Raw genomic sequence first — 22,494 nt, 5'->3', positions numbered from 1 at the left:
CTTCCGTCTTGGCAAATATGGAAAAGTTAAGGTCATATTAGCTCAACAAATTCCTCTAGAATTTTAACCTGCAATGAGGTGAACAACTTTTTGTTAATTGCACAAGTTTTTTCAATTCCTGTATGCCAATCATTTTGCATTTAATCAGCAAACATTCTGCTTCATGTCTCTGTCTGTGTTTACACCTGAGCATCCAAATCCCATTTTTCAGTCATTAAATATGTTACAGTGTTTGACATGGGACAGATTTCTCTGTCTGCTACTTCAGAGCAAACTCTTCGCCTGGTCCAACAGTTTCTGACACGCCACGCCAAGCTTGCACATCTGGAGGTTGGCCCTGAACAGCCCTGTGAGTATAAAGGCCTGAGCGTCTGTGTGTGTTTGTGAATGAGGTAAAGGTGATTAATATCGCAGGATAATGTTCATTACGATGATGGACTGACTTCCTTGACAACAGCTGCTGCTCTGCACCTGTCTGATACACCTCTCTGTCTGGAGTGGCTGTGCAATTAAGCACTCGTTGATGAGCTTCTTTTTTTTTGAATGCATTTTGCCTGTGGAGCTGCATCAGTGGGCATTGTAGACAAGAGCCCAACACTCCTCAATGTTACAATCTTCGGTACATATAAACACTAATATATCATAATTCTGTCCCCATTTTTCTGTGAATATCACATTTAATTTCTCCCAGTTTTAACTGGCTGGATGTCTTTTTCATTTAAGCCCTACATTTGCATCACATTGCCACTCTACTTACAAGCAGAAGTGAAGTTTTAATCATTTATACCCTCAGACCTGAAGAGAATCTTGTTGGAAGCAGTGATTCTGACCTCTGCCATCTTCACAGCTAGATGATTATTCATTGTCTTGGCTTGGCCATATTTTCTCGTCTAAAGAAGGTGTTAATTAAAGTTTTTTGACATGTCAGCTTTAATTTCAAGCACCCTTTCTGCTGCTAATATCTGCCCTGTTTAATTTACTCTGCTGCCGCAAGCTCACACATGTCTAGACCGACGCTTGCACGTACCATTTTGGGTGAGTTTAGTGGAGCAGACCAGGGTGGAGATGGTAAAGCTGTCTCTGGAGCTCACAGATAGGCCTCCACCCCCAGACACGCTGCTGGCGCTGCGGTTCAGCCCTGCCCCCTTGTGGTTGTCACTGTGATGGTAGCGGGTCGAGGGCAAGGACAAGTAAGAGTTCACGTCCTCCATGCGCTTGCTGTCTCCCTGGAAAGACAATGTAGATTCGAATCCATTACACAGAATAGTGATTTACTGTAAATTTGGTAATGAGGCCACATGATAGTATGATGGATGGTGTTCTGGGTCTGGACCAAGAATGATTTATCCTGTGTTTAGTTAAATTAAAAAAAAGACAAGAGTCTGTGAGTTTTCAGTTGTAAAGTAATACTTGAGGTTTTGAATTAAAAGTCACAAAACACGACCGAGGTCACCTGCAGTAATAATGTCTCAACTCTTTTTTTTCTTTTTTTCTCCGCGTAAAATAAAAACAATCTGAAATCAGGAATAGATCTTTCACATGGAAAGTAGTTTTGCTCTCATTTTCTTTTAGGGACTGCACTCTCTCTTGTTCCAGTCTGAATTTTAACAAATTGTTGTTTTCATTTCAGCTAACAATCATAATGTTCATAAAGTTATTGTATTCTAAGAGATACCCACAATAATAAGTCTTTTAAATGAAAATGTAATAGATATTTTGGAGTTTTCTTACAACTCCTACCACTTCCTCCTCTAACCATCTTAAGATGTGCTTGTGCTAATGTACAAGCAGATTTACTAAATGTGTCTCTTGTATTCTGTCTCCCTGCTAACTTTCTCCTCACATCTCTCTCTTTATTTTTTCTCCTTTTTGACTCTTGATTAAAATAAACTCAAAGAAAATTTTATTTTTTTATATATATATCAAGTGGAAAATCACAGTAAAAGTCATAACGAATCACTTCTGGAAGTAAAACTGTTGGCCTTCTTCTTGGCACTCGGACAGCAATTATGCTTGCTGTACTGCCAGGCAGGACACTGTTGAAATAAGAAGGACATGTGCTGGAACTCTATTTTGAACACTAATTCTTGCACATTCTTCACTAATTCTTCACTTTTAATGAGAAATCATTTTTCAACATCAACACATTCTGTCAACTGAAAAAAAAACCCTCCTAGATTTAAAAAAAATACATGTATTAGATGATAATTTAAGTCAGTGGTTCCCAAAGATTTTCTGGGCCCCCCTATGGATTACAATAAAATCCCCCTCAAAAAAGAAAAAAAAAATCAACTGGGCACACACATCGTTCAACCACACATAAACCTATACACATATTTTGTTCCCACTGAAGTTTATTTCACACTTCAGGTTGCAACAAAACACACTACAAACCATCTATACAGTGAAACACTTTTGTGTAACTGTTTTTTTTTTTTTTTCATTCATCCAGACAGCTTCCCGCGCCCCCCCCTGCAATGGCACTGCACCCCCTTTAGGGGGCGCTCCCCACACTTTGGAAACCACTGATTTAGGTATTAAAATACTGTATGTGAATAAAGGCAAGAAAGTTTTTGCCAAAAAAATTACACGCACACAAAAACACTTTTTAAAGAGAAAACTTTGACCAGAACAACACATCTTCACAACTCTGTTCTCGTTTCACCCCCGGCAGTGTGCTTCAACCAGGCCACTGCAGCACAGAGGAAGAGCTAGATCAAGAGGAATGCAGGGATAACGAGAGATAATCGCCAAAGAGGGCACAGGAGGGCCATCCATTTGGTATTTGAGTGAATCATGAGTAATTAATCTTCACTGCATCTGACACGTAATCAATATGGCGATTCAATCTTAGCTTGGGCTCATTTAACAGGAAGTCTATTTGGCTTCACTCAACCTGTCAGTGAGGCCATAATCTCCTGTCCAAATTCACTATATCTTTAGTTCTGCTTTGATGACTCTTATTACTGCAGTGACATTACAAAAATGTTTTTACTAGCTTAATAACTTTTGAAGATGCATCTGTTTTCCAGACATGATGTGTGCAGATGCCCTGCGACAGACTGGCGACCTGTCCAGGGCGTACCCCGCCTCTCGCCCGGAACGTAGCTGGAGATGGGCACCAGCAACCCTCCCGACCCCATTAGGGACAAGGGTGAACGGAAAATGGATGGATGGATGGATGGATGGATGTGTGCAGAAGGTTTTGCTTACCTCGGCTGTTTATGAAGTCCCTAAGTAAAAACCTTTTTTCGGTTTAAATTTTTATTTCACCAGTTGCATATTATTCAATAAATATGTGTAAGTTACTGTAGCTCAGATGCATAATCTGGAAAAGCTTGAAGTAATAAATAGAGTGATAAAAACCAGGCCCTTGTACTGTACTGCAGTTTGCACAGAGATCTGGGCTTTTGGCTATGGAGAAACAGTTGCTTCCTTGAGAAGTGGACTATGTTGTTAAAGTTTAAAATTTTACCCATTTGTTAGTTTTGTCCGTGACATATGTAATGAGTGTAATGTGCATGACGGCAATGGCCAGGCTAAATAATAATAGTTACAAAAAAGTTATTTTATATTCTAGCACAAAGCATTGTGTACCAATAAGGAGAGTCACAGTTCATGAATTCAAACAAAACCATAACAGACCAACATCCATAATTTTTATCCAAGAGAGGACACACACCTACGATTTTTTAAATTAAATTACAATTTTATTTTGCTGGTTAATTCCCCTTTGGCCAACAGAACATCCCTAATTCTTTATGTCAAAGATTCAACAAGGTATAAGAAACATACTAGATCCTGCTCCTTTACTGAAATGATGGCAATGCAGAGTGGATGCCTGATTTTAAGGTGCACATACATACATACAACAGTGATGTCATGCCACAAAGGATTTGTGATTACACAATTTGACACTAAATAATTCATAAGCAATGTTTCAAAATGATTGGAACTAAGTCTTGCCATCATACCTTTTGCCACATTGTCTGTCTTAGTTTCAAATGGTACTCCTTTAAAGGTCTACCCATTAAGGATGTTGCTTTAAAGGAGATTTGTTGTGACTGTGCAGGTCTGAATGCAGAACTTAAGTTTATTCAGCCTGTTCTTCTTTTTTTTTTACATTAAAAACATGCAACAAAAAAAAACTGTCCACCATGTGTTTATTTTTGACTAAAGAATTCATAATAACCATAATAATATGGTTTTGTCCATTTATAGAAAACAAAGCTATATTACACACCCTTTCCTTAGCCTACGTTGAATCATAATTTGAGGCAACATGCTTCAAACATTGCTTAGTATTTTGATAGCAGTTCAAGGCTTCACTGCTGCTGCTTGAGTACAGTAACCAGCTCAACCAACTTGCTTCACTGGTTATAAAATAATTTTTTCAAAATGTTTTGTCATTAATATTTTGTTTGTTTGATTGTAAAATAACTAAATGTGCACAGTCTGGGAGCCATGGCACTAAATAAACAGATTCTGTTTACTAAAGCACTATCAGGTAATCATAGGCATTTGATGTATTGCAAAACAAGCAGTGTCAAGTGAACATGTTTATCAGTGAATTGTTGTGCAGCATGCATATGTCAAGACCTATGTCTGTTTAATCTTTAATAAAGTCCCACCTTAAAGACAATAAGGTCATGCAGTCCATCCTGCAGAACTGTCCCGTCTTCTTTCATCAGACGTACAAATGCCATCGCAAAGTTTTTCTCACTTTTGTCCTTGGCTGTAGAGGAAGAAGTAAGATGTGTAAAAAAAAAGAAAAAAAGAAATCAGGGAAAAGGGGGTGGGGGGAGAACAAGAAGGGTGAAGACTTCAGATGTCATAGACAGGAAAACTGCTCATTTGAATAATCAGGTGTGAGTAATGATGCCATGGGTCATTTTGCAAATTGGTTAGAATCATTAGGTGCTTTCAGTATCGCATTATGCTCCAGGGAACAGGGAGGAGGAGAAGTGTTAGAGACGCTGATCTCATTGAGAAAGCAGACAGGTGCTGGATGCTACTTACACTCCTGTGAAGAACGGTGTCTGAACATGAAACGCAGATGAATTCTGTGCATTTCTTCCAGAGGGACTGTCACCTGTAGGATATCTCATGTTATTGGAGAACGTAATGCTATGCCATGTTCTAAGGCCCTATAAAATAAAGTGAAGTGAGAAATGCAAATGATGTAGAGCAAGTCACTTCAAAGGGACCTAAATAGCTGGCTGGGAGAGCAGTGAGCAACACACACACACACCCACACACCTTAACGGTCTCCATCCAGCGGGGTTGTTTGATCTGGTAGTAGATGACCGACCTGTATTCACTGACCACTTTATCCCCAGCTCCCAGACAGATGGAGTTCTATGAAAACAGGCCAAGGAAAAATATGTCAGTGTAATGTGTCAGATTTTATTTTGCAGCATCTGTCTATTTAAGCGGATGTAGATGGATTCCCATTCTGGGATAAAGATGTCTCTGTTTACTGCTGGCTAATAATACATGACACATAATTCTGCAGCTGCAATCTCAGCTTCAATCTGCTCCACACACAAACCAAATCGTTCAGTTCATGTCCAGTAACATGTGGCCTGCTCACCTGTATGACTTTGCCCTCCTCGTCACAGACCCACATGATGACTTCTACATTTTTTTGTGTCGTCTTGTTGTACTTGTCAAAATCACCACCCTGCAAGGTGAGGTAGATGTCGTTCCGGACGTCTCCTGGCATAATGATTTCCGGGAAGCCCAGCTTGCGTGCTACCACCGTGCTGCGGTCCACCAGGTGGGGGTATTCTTTTCGAATCTGAACTATGTCGCCCACCAGAGCCTTCATGGTGACCCATAATCCTGAAGAGCACAGTTGGAGATGTAGGGAACTTGTCTTTTAAAATAATTGAGTATTTAAATGAGTACATTGATCACAAAAAAGCCTCAAAATCATTTAGAAACTATGAGACTTAAGCAGAATTAACCTTTAGCAATGTTGAACTATAATCATGTTAAAGTTAATACTCACAAGCTATAATTTAGGAGAAAAATGTAATTTATTTTATGTTTTTAGATGATTACACAGCATTTGAATGGGGTATCATGAAATTACAATCCAGAGGAGAAAAACAAAGGTTTTTTTCTGTGATACTGTCTGCATGTAATCAACTACATAAAAAAATAACTAACATAAACAAATACCCTGTTGATGGTTGCCACGGAACTTACATTTTTTAGTTGATTTTTTTTAAAGCAACTAGAAACATTTGATTTCAGTCTGGTGAGAAGGAAAAAATAATGAGAAATTCAACGAAATTAAAGAAAGCAAAACATTTTAATTGTATATTGGAGTCAACTCAGACCGGTTTAAAATAAACAACTGTGAAAGAACAGTTTTTGTTCTGTCATTGTCAGGCAAATATGCAGCTTTCTGTATCAAAACATAGTTTAAAATTATTTAAAAAACAAACTAAAGTTAAGGCATAAGAGCTAAACTATTATTTTACACTTTAGCAAGTCCAGAATAAATTGCTGTCCCCTCATTTCTTATCTCATCATGTAGTTCATACATCTAAACACATTTTACCTGGGTCAAGACTTAAAACATAAGGAGTGAATGACATAGATTTTGTGAAGCATCTATAAATTATGGGGGTCACTTCAATGCCCCACTGTTTTATATGGTGCATTTCTATTGGAATGAAGAATGTATCTAACAGGTACTTATACTTTGCTTCAAACAAAATTAAGTTAGTTTTCCAGTGACATCAAAGCCTGAGTTAATTTATTATTTATCTGTGATATAATCAAAGTTTGATGTGCACAGTGTGAGTAGTTTTTAGATAACCACTCAGCATTCAAGGGTAAGTAAGTCTTGCTCTTGCATTCTGACTGTGTCACAAGATTGAGTAATGCTGACATGCGCTCTTGGTGCAAAGTTTAAGTAGCACTTGCATTGAGTCTGCAGCGGAGCTGTATTGATGCTAAAAAAAATCAATTTCTGAACATTTACAGATGGCATCAGACAAACATTACTAAAAAAAAAATAATAGGGTTGATTTTTGTAAAAAAAAAAAAAGAGAGTTGGATATTAAGGAATGTGGTATAAAAATTATACACTACTATGTAAGGAATATGTGGGGGTGTGCATGTGTGTAATGACAAATGCATTTTGAAGAGAGAAGAAGAGATTAGAGGTAAGTAATACTGAAATGTGGTGGCCACAGGTGCTCCCGCTATATCTAGGCTATGCTTGGAGCAAATGGGTACCAGAGGAAGATTAAGCATGAGAGATGTAACATGCAAAGTTACTCTAGAGCATGACAGTGTCATAAACTAAAGTTGTAAAAGTACAGCTTAGGGTAAAAGGGAGTGGGATTAATTAAAATTAAAGAAAAAACTAAAGATCTATGAACACTGTTGCCTGTTCTGCTCAAAGTCTAGACAGAAGAACATAAATCTGTCAGTCGGTGACTGACAGATTTATCCTGCCACAAGCAACAGCAGCACACAGACATGTGGATGTCTTGGCTGCAAACACGCTTCACATGGATGAAAAAACAGAAAGAAAAAGCCAGTTAGAGCAGAACAGTACCTTGGCCGCCACTGTCTCCTCGCAATGCTGTCGCTTTGTTCAGCAAGGTGTGGAGAAAGTCATTTTCAGCCACTACCCTGAAACCAAATATACACAAAAGAAATACAGTTGAATGTACAAAAAAATCCATTTTAAATCTTGTGGGTGCTGACAGCTGCAAGAGCACGAAACTGCAACATTTCAGTTCTAACAACATGAAGGATCTTTAGGGAAATCCAGAAACCCAGAAACAGGTTTTGAGTAGATACTTTATTGGTTGTAGAAATATGACACAAAGAAAAAAAGAAGTAGTAATAGTGAAATAGAACGTACGGGAAGAAGGGAATGAAAAATTGCTTCTCCTCATCGCATTCATGCTTCCCTTTGATAATGTCACTGATGTCCATCACTACGAAGAAGAGAAAATAAATATGCCACTGATGAGAAAAATCAAAGCAAACGCTATACAGCCATAATTGATATATAACAGATTTACCTCGGACAAACAGGGAGTAGTTGAGAAAAACACACTCCCTGACAGCTGCTTTCTTGAGAAATCATTTGAGGATGTTTGAACAACAGTGTTGTTAAACGGTCATTTAAAAAACACACACACACTTTAGTTATTTTAATCATGCTGCCTGTTCTAATGTTACTAGTTCAAAAAATTTTTGCCCCATTAAAAAAAATAAAAAGCTGCAGGTGATAATTAAAGTCATACTAGCTGGCAGAACAGATAAAATAACAATAGAAAAAGTTATTCTATTATTAAATAGGTTGGAAACAAATTGCTGTTATCTTAAGTATAAGGCTTCATTTTTATGCAAAAGGTTACTAAAATGCCAATGTATATCCCTGAAGAACAGTTTATTGACTGATCTAGGTGCTTGCATATTTCTTACCTCAGTGTTGATGCATTAGTTTGCTAAGGTTAAAGTGACACTATCGTTATTTGTTGTAATATGTCTAGGGATACCTACTATACATAGACAAGGGTATTTTCAAGAAATTAAACAACTATTTAATTACTGTTATGATATATGTGGAACACTGGAAACATCATTTTAGCTTTGGGCCAAAACAAAGTCAACTGTCTCCACTTGAAGTACCTGCCACCCCAAAAGGCCGGCGGAGGCCCACAGTGCACTTCTTGTTGTTTGTTTCTTTCAAGTCCATCCTCCCCACTCTCACTATCTGGCAGATCAGATAAATCTTCTCCCTGCTCAGGTCTTTGTTCCCCAAGTCCTGGTGGACAAAGACAGAGAACAAGTAAGCAAAAGAACCTCTCTGGGAAAAGCCAGAGAGAAAAATAAGACAACAATTTAACCCTCTGACAGGTAACAAGTTCATTCATTGTTGTGTTGTGCAGTGTCTTGCCAAGTTAAGAAACGGTCTAACAGTGCCCTCCTGTGGCCACTTACTGTGAAGACAACCTTCAGATTGTTCAGCATTTCAATCTCTTTTGGAAAACCACTGCTGCCCCAGCGAACCAAGTAGTTCTCACTGCAAAAAGTACAAAAAAACATTAGGTCCACATAAAATCTGCATCAACGTTCAGTTACAATTTTACATAAAGAGTAGAAACTATTTTACAGACCTCATATGTGAATAACACAGCACATTACAAAAGTATTGACACCCTTTAAGCTTCCCTTTAAATTTTTTCACCAATTTCAATTTTATTCTATGTTTTTATTTATCTTATGTTCTTTGATAAACCAACAGAAAGCAATGCTTAGTTATGAAGAAAATGGCTGTTTTATGGTTTAACACTTAAACAGATCAAATATAGGGCAAAAAAATCCTGCATAAAGCCTAAAGTGCATTTTTCTGGCACACAGTGTCATTTTATATCACAATCAAGAAAATATGTTAGCGCCAGTTCTTATAAAAATGCTGCATCTATATGGGACATCTATAAAACTACATCATAACCATATCTGATGCCTTGAAATTAGCCTGTCTCTTTAGGAATCTTTTACGACACTCCCTACAGCTCAACAATGCTTCTCCATGCCATCCAATGATGCTGTTTACAAGAAGCTCTCTAGTTCGCATGATAAGATCAGCAGAAGCTCCGTTCCATCGGGTGTTTGCTATTTGTTGCTGTGGCTCGTCTGGTGGAGCTCTGGGTTATCAAATCTGCTGTGAGAACGGCACAAAAAAACCAAAACATTTGTAGCTAAAATTGCACTGAAAGATGCTTCTATACAGTGCTGACTCAGACAAAAGCACACTTTTCAGAGTTGTTATTGCTTTGAAAAAATTAAAATCAGTGTGATTTTCCTTTCACTTCACTACTGTGCACTAATCTATCACACTGAACCTTTGAAAAAAATACAGACTTTTGTGGTTGGAATGTGAAAAACTTCAATAGATGTGAAAACCTTCACAAGGTAATATATACCGATTATCATTTTTCTTTTTTTTCTTACAGACGTGGACAGATAAAAAGTGTAAGGGTAAAACAAAAAGAAGCCAGTGCAAGAATAAAAAGTCTTTGACTCAATGTCAATTGAAAGAAATACACCAACCCTGTTTGTGGAGGGGTTTTATTCCCTTTCATCTAATGGTCAGACACTGAAGGAACAATTTTATAGTAGTTGGTATGTACTGAAAAAGCGATGACTGATTTAGGTCGAACGCAATACTTCCAGCCACTCTGGCTGAGACACAGATATACTCAGCATGACAGTGAGTGACGGGGCTTAACATCAGCTCTGTCGGGTTCCATACAGTCCTGCCACTCAGTTTCTGCTGGCCTATAATTTAAATTTCCTTATGGCTATTTTTGGCAAATTGTCATAATTTAGTCAACAATGAAGGAGAAGGGAGAAAGGCAAGTTATGCGGACAAGAACATAGAAAGAAAACAGAAGAAAGTGTGTGTAGGTTGCATGAGTGTTCGTATCTGCTTTACACAACTGAGATATTGAAGCAAAGATACACTTTTATTTAAAAAAAAAAAAAAGAAGAAAGAAAACATTTAGTATTTATAGAAGAGATGGGTTTCAAATTTACAGTATATCAATTATTGAAACCAATCTGATTTGGACAGAAATATTTTCAAAACATTTCATCTTGTTGAAAGCAAAGCTGAGGCAGAACTGCCACTGATACCTGATGATGGTTTGTTTGACGGGATCATAGAGGGACATGAAAAGCTCAGAGTCTTCTCCAATGCGACACACAAAGTTCCTGACAAAGACATAGAGGCTGTGGGTGGGAGACGACTGAATTCGCGCTGAGATCCCACTGTGGTCTGTCTGGATATTGGACTGCAGGAGAAACATAAAATATGAATATGATTACCAATCTGGATTTAAATCTTTTATTGCTGCATTACAATGCTGCAATAAATTCTGCTACAATTTTTGAGAAAACATCTCTTCAAGATAGAACATTTCCCAAATATATATGTTTCACTTGATGTGTGCAATGCTGCTGTTACAATATTATAAAATCCCACTTTGACAGCAGCACTCAATCATCTTCTAATACAATTCACAAAGTTGGAGAATCCAGAGAGTAATCTATCACTTGGGTTCTTTTCAATTCACACCTGCTGAGATGACCACATAAGGAGGTTTAGGTCTGATGCACCTTCTGTGTTTATTTTGTCATAGATTTGGGATAATTCATCCATTAGCTTCAGTAGTTATACACTTTTGATTTTGTGATGAGGTGCTTTCCCACCTATTCATACTTTGCATTTTGCATCAGACCTGGCATTGCAAAAAAAATTTTTAATTCTTTTTGTAAAATGCTCAATCTGACAAAAGCAGACATTTTATATTAAAGTGTAGCATTTAGTAAACTCCACCTGTCTATGTTGGTAGTGATGGGATAAAAAATAATTTGTTCCAGCATGTATTCAGAACAAATAGTTGGTATGCAGATAGAGTCTATTTTCTTGTGGCCATTTCATTAGTTATGAATTGCTTAATTTCTTAAACTGCATGTTTTCCTTTTTTAGCATTTTTAACAGAAATTTGTTTCTCTGACATTTGAATCCATTCTCAATCATGAATGTATTTATTTATGAAAAGGGTCTGAGTTTTTTTCCAGTGTTAAACTTTGCTACTATAATAAAAGCTTTATTAGTTTTCTTAATTTTAAGGCTTTTACAAATCTTTATCAAAGGTTCTGATAAGGCTGGCTGACATTGTAGCTTAGAACTGACAAACCTGATTGGTTGGCATTAAAGTCACTGTAATTTGAAATAAATCAGCAGCATCATACATGCTTTTTATTTGAGAGAGTGAGAGGAAAATCTCTGAGTAAAAAAAGTTCTATAATATTATCTTCTTAATTCAATCAGTAGTTAGATCAATGGTGAGATGTAAAATATCTAGATGGAGTGAAACTGAAGTTAATTCAATTTGTAAGCAAGCTGACACTTAATTTATTTAGCTGGCAGATGACTGACATATAAGAAGTATAACTCAATTATTATCTATGGCTTTGAACAGTTAGAGTTTCACTGTAGCGCCTTTCTCACGCAAAAATAAGGACACGAGGGATTAAATGATCAAACGGCAATTGAATCTAAGTATAATCCAGTTTTATATCTGTAAAAATCACCTCATTTAAAGAAAGTATATTTTATAAATGATTGGACATAACACAAATCACATTAGTGTCACAGCTTTTAAACCGTATGTGTTGCCGTCCCCTACCTGCTCTTCTTTGATGCGTTCATTGATTTTGGTTGTGGCCTCCTCGTGCGCTCTGAAGAGACTGATGACATTAGCCTGCTCAGGGTCCAAGATGTTCCCGTCCTCGTCTCGAACAACCAGGTCCAGCTCAAGGATCCTTCATTGAAAAAAGAAAAAACAGGATTGATGGAATTAGATGGAAGGTGATGAAAGTAAAGCAATTTTACAAAGGAAGGCAATTAGGTGAAGAGAAAATGGATGCGCAGGAAGACAGAGTAATAAGGAGACAAGACCAAAAGATGAACAGACCCTTTTTACAGTTTCTGTAAAAGCTGGGATAAAACACAAGTTAACAACAATGATTATTAGTGTAGACGCACTTGTTGCCATAATCAATCTTAGAAGTAACTTTTTGCTTGAGCTCCTTAAATTCATCGTTGGGCAGAGTCCCAGACAGGAGCTGGGAACGCCACTCCATCAAGTCCCACATCAGCCTCTGGACCTGCTTCACACGTCCATGTTTGTTACTCTAAAAACACAGACAGGGAGAAAAAAGTGGTGTTAAAACTAAACAAAGACAAGTAAACTTCCATAAACACAACTATAAAAGTTTGGTTTGTACCACAAACAGCTGCTTCCATATGGTGCCCCACTCTCTCAGTGTGGTGGTCACCTCTTTCACCAAAGGCATCTCAGCAGATGTCACAATTTCCTCATCTCTAAAGTTGCACAAACAAAGGCACATTAGATACACATGTAAACTTCTCTAACTTTAAAGATGATCTGTCAAATCCACCCACCCTCGTTTTTCAATGTTGACCTCCTTCAGATGGACAAAACTTGAAGGAAAAACTCCCTGGAGTGGGAAATATAAGACAGACACACACAAGAAGGAAGTCAGTGAAAGTTTTCAACATCAACAACTGTGTTATTGTAAATTATCTAACTAAGATGCACAAAGCTTACCTTTTGGGCTTTGTTTCTTGTCAGGTATCCTCTGTACCACCCTGAAAGACAATCGAAATGTCATCATAAAACTGCATGAAAAAAACAATATATAGAGTGTTCACAGTTACATCTTTTTTTATTTCGAAATTGTAACAAAATAAGAGCATGAAAGCAGCCATTCCCACTGTGGTTTTCTAGTACTTAGATATTTGAGAGTTCAGGTAATTTTGTTTCTTTACCTTTTTATATATTTCTAGTTTTGGTAATTTTGTGGGGGAAGAAAATGGAGCCATATCCTGAGAAACATTTTTCCCCAAACATGTGTTATTTTGTACCTTTATCAGGAAAACACTCATTGCTCAGTTGAAGTACGATGCAATTTAAAAAAAAAAATACAATAAAATTTAAATGTAAATGAGAATTTTATGATTGTTTATGTCTATAATTTATGAAAATACTTGACTATCATGCAGAACCCACGCACGTGGGTTTAAGCAGAAGTGTGAGAGGACAGAAACAGCAACTAGTGAGTATAAAATAGGGGAATAAATTAAGAAAAAGGCAAATTGATGCGGATCAAATATTTGTTTAGGACAAAATCATTTGTTTTCTGCTCTTACAAAGTGATATGATGCAAACCTTAGAAGTTCTTAAAAGATGCATTTAAGCACCATTCATAAATTAAATAATCTGTGCTCCAATTTTTCATTTTAAAAAAATCTTCATTATCAGCAAACATCGCAAACTTGTTTTACAACTACTAAAGAAAATCCATGACTATTAGATGCTTCCAACAGGATTAATATGATGCAACCGACCAAAACATTAGTCTTTTTTAAACTGATTACTGTTCAAAATCATCACATTACCAAAAAGTTGAATCATGGTGTTGCTTTTTTTTATCTGGGAAAAGGCATTTTAATTGATAATATCATAATGATCAGCTGCATTACAGACTGCTGTACCATCAAAGTTACTACTACTGATCTATATCACTAAGCCTAGTGGCTGTAATTAAATAACACAGAATCCTCCTGACTTTCATTTTTCTCATCAATATGTCCCGTGTGCTTTTTAACGTATATCCTATTGATGTCTTCCTGTATGTAATCAGACTAAGTGTTAAATAACTTTATTACTCTGCAATATTCTGCAATCAAATCTTTAAGAGTCCTAATTAAACCGTATACACACAGTGAGAGAAAATGTAGGAACTTCACATTTTAACCTGTTGTTTTAACATGACATGCCATATTAGTATCGACTGCATGCATGTTGTGACAATCGCTTTTAATTGCAAATAAATATTTTAGTTTTATCTCAATATAGTTCTTACAAACTATATTTAGGTGTTAAAAATGAACAAACATGCTTTAGACCCGGGGTGCCCTAGTCCAGTCCTGGAGAGTTACATGTTGAATGATGTTAAATCTCAAGGGCTGGAGTTGGATATGACGGCTTTAGAGCAATATTTTTTATTATTAATTAATACTTTTAACAGGCAATAAAAAAACAAAAAACAAATGTAAAACATGACTGGACAGGAGCAGTAGTAACAGCACTCACCATCACAGACCTCCTGGATGTGCACCGTGTCTCCTACTTCCAGGGAGAGTTGCTTATCTCCTTTGCCAACAAAGTTCCACTTAACTAAAAACAAAATAATTATAGTCATTATTTACATCAATATAACGACAGCAATAAGATTTTCATTTTCAGTCATGGTAATGTTGTCTGAAGCAGGAGAAACATTTAGTTGCAGTTCAGCTCAAATCCACAACAAGAGCATCCTCTGGTACTTTACAGGAAAAATTATTTCACTTCATGTTCAATTACATAGAATAAAATAAATTTCATTAATTCGAATACAATGCAATCATGTCAGATTCAGATCCAGTCTTTGTAAGCAACTGCTCAACATGTGTTTGAGAATGTGCGAGACTAAAACATGCTAATGCAGAGCATTAGCATTAGCTTCCCTCCCAGAGATAACAGGCTGTGTATAATGTATTTTACTATAATCTAAGCTGCATACAATTAAAATATGCTAGCTCTGTGTTGGAACATATGGTCAGCATTTCTTTAACATTAACCTTTGATGCACATTTCAGCTTTTAAAACTTTAAATCTGTATAAACTTCCTTCCTTATAGCACCACTTCCTGTGTTCTAGACTCACATACGAAGCAGATCAACTTTTTTTTTTTGCACAAACATTCAATGCTGTATCAACCCTACTTTCAAAACTTTCCATCATCCAATGCTATTTTCATTGTTAGTATTGGGCTAAAAGGTGCACTACCAGGTTAGTGAAAGGTTTAACTGTCTCCTCCCAGGACATAAATACTATTAATTAATACATCAATATAACGACAGCAATAAGATTTTAATTTTCAGTCATTTCAGTCCAGATGGGAGGTCAAAAAATCTGTGTCCTTGACAATTTTTTGGCTGCATTGCATATCTAATGGAAGCATACTGTGATAAGAGCAGCCATATTAAACCACACGCCTAATACAAACTGTACTGAGGTCGTGTTTGTAGTCTTCCTTCAAGCTACAATTACAATTTCCCAGCATTCATTTTTTTTCTGTTGCATTATGTGCCAAGCATAAGATTTTTTTCTCAAAAGCATTGCCCTTCTGTTGCAACTCCGTTTAAGTTTAATTGGAGGTCGATGTTGTAGATTATGCAAGTTGTCAAATCTTAAGGTTGGAGTCGAATAGGATGTTGAACTCTGAAGACCTCTGAAGCATTTAGCACCAACACATCCAATAAACAGAAGTTTATTTGTTTTCTTTGGACAGACAATGCAGTTTTCAGTAAAACAGTAAGTCTGTACATCAAAATGTACCTGCAAAGTTCGTGCACACACACACACAAAGAAACTTCAAATTGAGGACCTTATTTTGACTTACCTACACCATACCGCTCTGTAGTAGTCCTTGTCCAAGGAGCCATGATTTCATGTAGTTTGCTCTACTAGAACCACTTTCACAAATGTTTGATTCTATTCCTTTTTTATCTCTCTTCTAAACTTCTCTCTTTCACATTTTTTTGTAGTTTAACTGAAAGCAGCAGGCCCTACCCCTTTAGCCTTTCTTCCTCTTCTGTCTCTTCTCGCTTCCTGCCTCTGAGCGGTTAAGAGGAAGTGGTAGAATACAAGGTGGAGTCACACCCAGGTTTATGCAGTGCCTCCAGATAGCTAATTTAGACAGACTGTAACATCATCAACCAGACTCAGTTACCAAAGATTTAAAAATAGCATTGATGTCAACTGTATTCAAAGATAAACAGTCTCAGTGAAGGTTATTATCCTGAAAGGGCATATTCAATTCAGCACAATTAAATTATTCTTTATTTAAGTATTACCATAAACACATACTGTATAATCTCAATGAATCATACAATACAAGTAGATCCAGCTCATATTCAGAAGTACAGTGAAATTAAAGTTTACATAAACTAAACAAAAAGCATGTCTTTACCTTTACTGGAGAAGTTAGTGTTGTAAAATTCTTTCTATTTGCAAAATGCCAGAATAATGAGAGATTTTCTGAAGTATTTTACAAAAGTCTTCAAAAAGCAGATGCAAATCTCTGGATGTTTTCTAAGGCGACAACTCTTTCCTTGTGTAGCATTCAATATATCAGTTAGAGAATTGTGAAACAAGTCTTGTTCGTCCTTCACCAATACTTTCCAGATGCCTAATGGCGACACTCATTTGTTTAAACAATTATAAACAAAATGGAAAAACCCAGCCATCCTCAGGATTCCAGAGGTGAAAGGGTTTAGGTGTGAAATGTATGCATCAAACCCAGAACAAAAGCAAAAGGCCTTTGAAGATGTTGACTACAGGTGATGAAACACAGTGAAATGACTCCTACATGAGTCTGGGACAAAAATAACCTGAGAGGAAGAAACCTCACTGGCGTTGCTTACACAGCAAAAACGCTATAAAAAGGATAGATTACGGTTTTTACATGCTTGCAGGGACAAAGACCTTGGTGTTTGGTGACTATGGTTTTATAAAACTAAAACAGATTGGTTTGCCATGACCATTAATACATTCAGAGGAAAAAGGGGAAGATTGCAAGCTTGAAAAGAATCACCCCAGCTGTAAAGCATGGGGAAGTGAAGCGTCATGTTTTGGGGGGTGTTTGGCTGCAACTGGTGCACTTCAGTAAATACATGGCATTGACAGAACATTATGTGGAAATATTGACATCCGACTAACTTTAACTTCCCAGCTGATATCAAGTGCAAACGGGTCTTCTAAATGGACAATGACCCTAAACAACCAAATGAATTGCAATTTACAAAGTGGATGAGGTGTGTGCAAGAACTGAGATATACACTATATTATGTTTAAAACTTTAGACATAATATAAACAACAAGTACAGAGACAACAGAAGGTGATTTAAGAGTTTATCACAAAATATATTCAATGATATGACTCTTCTCGTTTTGGCACCAGATTCCAGGATAGCACTAGCAGGAGAAGTATGTGATTAATATTTATTGATAATCGTAAAAATATTCTATACAGTAGAGTACCAGATTACTAAAAAATTATTTTACAACAGCTCTAATTTTTTTTATTGTTGAGGGAAAAACTAGGGAACTGGACATACACTTTGAGAAGCAAAATCTCAAGAAGAATAGGAACATGATTACCATTCATGTGAGCTAGATAACCTGGGACCTTCTGATGAGTGTTGATGAGTTTCAGCTGTGGAGGCTGAACCTGCCGTTCACGCCGTGGAATGAGAGGAGACACAGACACACACACACACCCACACACCAACCTGCAAACAGTTTTCGAGATAAGACAAACTAACTCACACTATTTCTGTCAGCAGTAAAAAAAAGTCAAAATTCCAGCAAAACACTTAATATTTTGTTGAAGGAAACCCAAAAATGTTTAACCCAGGAAATACAGCTTGAAAAGGAGCTAAATATTAGACAATTCTTATTTTAAATAAATCATTAATAATCACTAATAAATCATTCTTAAATTTCTCTCTCAATGCTTAGGTTGTAAATTAATATTAATATATTTTTTAATCTCAACTAATCTAAAAATGGGGGAAAAAAGCTGACTTAATGTCAGGCAGCTGAATATCTTTTAACATTCTGAAAACATTTCTTTGTGGAAATCAGTATCAGCATGGTTGAATATTGACCAATGGCCAAAAAAAGGAACAGCATTCATTAGTGCAATTGGTAAAATCATAGTGACCTTCACTAAAAAGTCTTCCTGCAATGGATACAGCTCCATAAGAATCTGAAAATGAAATACATGTCTGTTTTCTCACACAAGACAATGACCTCTGACACAGCCAAAATAAAACCTCTTTAATTGGTTTTAGAGAAAGAAAGTAAAACTTGTAGAATAGTCTGGTTAGTCATATGACTAACCAGACTATCCAGACTTTCAATTGTTACTGAAAAGAAAATAGAAGGGCCTTCAGAACCTTTCAGATTTGAGGAAAGTTTGTGTGGAAAAGTAAAAATTTCACCTATGTGTAAGATTAATTTCCACACGAGAAATATTGTGAGAATGTCCTTAGGCTACCAAGAAAAACCTTTCCACAAACTATTCAATACATTCCTGTAAGTGCGTTCAAAACATACTCTGTGTTATTCCAATGCTTTACCAATAACTTAATTTGTGAACTAATTTACTTAGATTTTTTTTTGCATTGGTGAAAAACTTGTGTCACCATGGACACACGGTTTGAATTCAATGTCAGTGGCCTGAATAAAAATCTTTAAACTGTGCTACTTTTTCTTTTTGAGAATATTTCTTTTTTATGATAGCTTTGTACATGAAATGATTACAAAATTAACTTTCATTAATGAGTAAAACAGATCTGTAAGTTTATGTAATGAGCAAAACAACTAACTCCAAACCTTATTAATAGTATTATTTAGTTACATCCAAATTAGCCATACTAATTTTTTTTTAATATGGGACCTTTTCACAAAATAAAATTTAGCCTATTATTTGTTTTCTTTTGTCTGCCACAGTCTTTTGATGCACATTTAATTTTATTCAAAGTGTTGATGGTACATTTGAATAGGTTTAACCAAAAATAATTAAAATACTTCTAGTTTGAATTTCTAAGTAATGATGACTGGAAATGCATAAGCTTTAACTGTTAGTAACCCTGTCCACAGCACATTTAAGATTTATGCACGGAGGCGTCTCCTCAACATGAAGAAGCATTTCTAAAATAAGATTCAGTTTTTATGCTTAGATATCAATTTCTTGAGCAGCTCGGATCTAAGATGAAAGTTTAGCTTCGTTCTAATTTTGCTTGTTGTGGGAATTATTTATGAAGCTCAAATACATTTCTGAGATTTCAAAGAAAAGGCTCCTTCATCTAAAATGTGTTTTCCCAGAACCCCTTCAGTTCATGTTACCACGGGAACCACCCCATTCAGAGAGCATCCTTGACACCACAGTTGGAAGCAATTGGTAGTGTAGATAAAACCTTTTGGAAATATAACTGGCTCATTCTATTTGACTTATTATGAACAACACCTCTGGATTTAATTAGACCTGCCCAAAAAAAGTAAATATTACACATTTTATATAGAGCAATGAATAGAAACTAAACAGTTTTTTTCATAGAATAAAAATAGAAATCTTGAAGAGCTTTCCTTTAAAACAGGCTGGAAGCTATTACTGTCTTCATCTTTCTGCTTGAGGCTTATACTGAAAAGAGGGCAAAAAGAAAATAAATGAAATCATAATCTTAGCCTTTCATTAGGAGCCATCAATCCTTTTTTGCTTTATAAAGTCTTGTTATGTTTAAAAAAAACAGTGCCCAATAAATGTCTTCATATTATTTGGACTCGTTGACATTTTGTAATGTTACAGCCTCAAACTAAAGCATCTTATTGGGATTTTATGAGGGAGACGAACACAAAGTTGTTCATAAGTATGAATAATCATGCATATTTTTTCAAAATGTTTCACATTTAAAATTTTGAAGTGTATCACACAATAGAAAGAAGCACACAACTGTCCAATATAAAATTATTAATGGAGTTCATCAACATGTAATTTAACATCAGTTTAAAATAAATCGACTGTGCTCCGAATGTGTCAGAGGTTTGTTAGTGAACAAATGGCCTCATGAAGACCAAGGAATAAACAGACATAGAGCTGTAGAGAGGTTTGAAGCAGGGTTTGGCTTTCAACATCTCACATAACACTACACAGTCGATTATCAAAAAAAAGGAAAAATAATAGTAGAACTGCACACCGACCAAGACAGACCTAATCTAAAGAGGCCGGCCAGGTAAGGGGAGCGTTGATCACAGGAACAGCCACAAAGTCCCAGGTAACTCTAAAGATTCCCTACAGAGATCCATAGTTCAGGTTGAAGAAACTGTGAGAATTATAGCATTATTGATGCCTTTGTGAGACTTTCCTTTTGTGGCCTCCACTACTCCACTGCATTCACATGCACTCACCAATAATAAACAGCAGAAGTACAAATTTAATGCTGGTTTATTAAACCCTCAAATGTGTTTAGGTCCTGTCCTAAATGTAAAATAACGCAGTTCACGGATGACTTGTAAAAATAGCTTAGATTGTGAATGGGAGATGTTCAAATGTTGTCCAAAATCCATAAAAACGACGAAAAGAAAAGCTGGGTGGAACTAAAATTCAATTTTCTGATATATATCCAGCAGGTTGTTTGGTGGAGAACTAAAAGTGGACACCCTGAACACACCATCCCATCAGTAAAGCATGGAGGTGGTAGAATCATTCTGTGGGGATGCATTAATTTGAAGGGACTGGGATGCTGGTCAGAGATAATGACAGAATAAAGGGAGCTGTATGCAAGAAAATCATGTAAAAATGTTTGAGTCTACAAACTTTGGCACAAAGGCAGAGAGATTACAGCAAGACAATTCCCCTTAATATAGAGCTACAGATGAGTAACTGATCAAAGCATATCTATGTTTTATTGTGTCTCAGTAAAGATCAAAATCCAGTTGAAAATTTGTGGGAACATTTTAAAGTCGATGTTCACAGATGCTTGTCATACAGTCTGACTAAGTTTAACCAATTTTGCAAACATGAGTGCACAAACATTTAATTTTGTGGAAAGCACATACCCCAAAACACTTGCTGTTTCTACAACAAAATAAGCCCTTCTCCATAACAAAGGCCTTACTTTTTAGATTTTCTTTTTGCAAAAATGATTTTTTTAAAAACATGCATTATTTCCTTTCACTTCAGTGTTTGTCCTACCGGATGTTGGTCTTTTGCAAAAAATCTGCATATATTAAACTGAGCTTTGTACCTGTGATGTGGGAAGATTGGATGTGGATACTTTTGCAAGGCTCTAATATAGAAAGTGGGTAAAGTCTGTCAGTTCTTCTGGGACCACTTTAACCATTTCTGCTAATAGTTGCAAAATATTCTGTTTCTTAGTCTGTTCACTATATTTTCTTTCTTTTTACTCCTACACATTCATTTTTTTCTTGTTTTTTCTCCTACAGTGTATACTGGTATGCTATAAACAAAAACCCGTCACAGAAGAATATCCCCAGAAGAAGTCACAAACACACTTGCGGATGCAGCGTATGTATGTCACAGTTTGAAATATTCAAAGGTGCTCCTGTCGTCACATACAGCAACTCACTATGGATTCAACAATCATAATAATATCATTATAGATGCTGCAGGGTAACCCCAGGAAAACCTCTGGAAGGGAGAGAAACCTGGTAATTGTAGGAAAATATCTGAGGATTTGAGAATAAAGAAATGTGAGGCAACGATAGGATATCTCTCAGGGTTTTGCAGCAGAACAATACTAAAACCTTATTATGACTCACAGAAGAAATCTCAAGGAGCACAGGAAAGCAAAACTTCCAGAAATTGGCAGAGATGGACTGACGTGAAGATAAAGGCATAAAGAGAGGCAGGTGACACAAAATGAAAGATAGAATTAATTAATTCAGGTTCAGTTAAGATCTGAACAAGACCACGGACAGAAAGGGGTTGGATTTAAACCAGACATTTTATGTTCAGCTTTAATTCACTCTGGTGGAGAGATAAGAAGAGAGAGAGAAAAATGGACAAAGGCAATAAAAAGAGAAATGATAACTTTGCCTTGAGGTCTGAAGATGAAGCGTCTGTGGAAAGAAAAGAAAAAAGGAGACACGTCACAACACTAACGTCAGCGCATGAAAAATAGATTGAAAGGTTCAGGAAAAGCACCTTTCTATTGCTAACATCCCTACCTTGGAACTGTGACTGATTTTCAAAGATACATCCCAAATCCTTTGCAACTCCTCCAGCTTA

The 22,494-nt window shown here is 36.4% G+C and overlaps 1 protein-coding gene across 1 annotated transcript in view; it reads right to left on the bottom strand.

Annotated features, from left to right (window-relative positions):
• dock2 (dedicator of cytokinesis 2) overlaps positions 1–16,290 on the bottom strand; it is a 106,759-nt gene extending 90,469 nt beyond the window's left edge. The window contains exons 1-17 of the mRNA XM_028009243.1: positions 16,081–16,290; positions 14,730–14,813; positions 13,182–13,222; positions 13,016–13,071; positions 12,838–12,934; positions 12,596–12,744; positions 12,237–12,372; positions 10,678–10,835; positions 8,980–9,061; positions 8,668–8,803; positions 7,892–7,967; positions 7,580–7,656; positions 5,594–5,844; positions 5,260–5,358; positions 5,020–5,092; positions 4,632–4,735; positions 1,028–1,226 (exon numbers count right to left, since the gene is read on the bottom strand). Coding sequence (XP_027865044.1) covers positions 1,028–1,226; positions 4,632–4,735; positions 5,020–5,092; positions 5,260–5,358; positions 5,594–5,844; positions 7,580–7,656; positions 7,892–7,967; positions 8,668–8,803; positions 8,980–9,061; positions 10,678–10,835; positions 12,237–12,372; positions 12,596–12,744; positions 12,838–12,934; positions 13,016–13,071; positions 13,182–13,222; positions 14,730–14,813; positions 16,081–16,123 — 1,861 coding nt within the window. The 5' untranslated portion in view covers positions 16,124–16,290. The remainder of the gene's footprint in view (positions 1–1,027; positions 1,227–4,631; positions 4,736–5,019; positions 5,093–5,259; positions 5,359–5,593; positions 5,845–7,579; positions 7,657–7,891; positions 7,968–8,667; positions 8,804–8,979; positions 9,062–10,677; positions 10,836–12,236; positions 12,373–12,595; positions 12,745–12,837; positions 12,935–13,015; positions 13,072–13,181; positions 13,223–14,729; positions 14,814–16,080) is intronic.
• Positions 16,291–22,494: the final 6,204 nt, after the last annotated feature.

This window comes from Xiphophorus couchianus, chromosome 23 (assembly GCF_001444195.1).
Source record: "Xiphophorus couchianus chromosome 23, X_couchianus-1.0, whole genome shotgun sequence".
NCBI lineage: Eukaryota > Metazoa > Chordata > Actinopteri > Cyprinodontiformes > Poeciliidae > Xiphophorus > Xiphophorus couchianus.
This window is presented reverse-complemented; position numbering and strand designations above follow the sequence as displayed.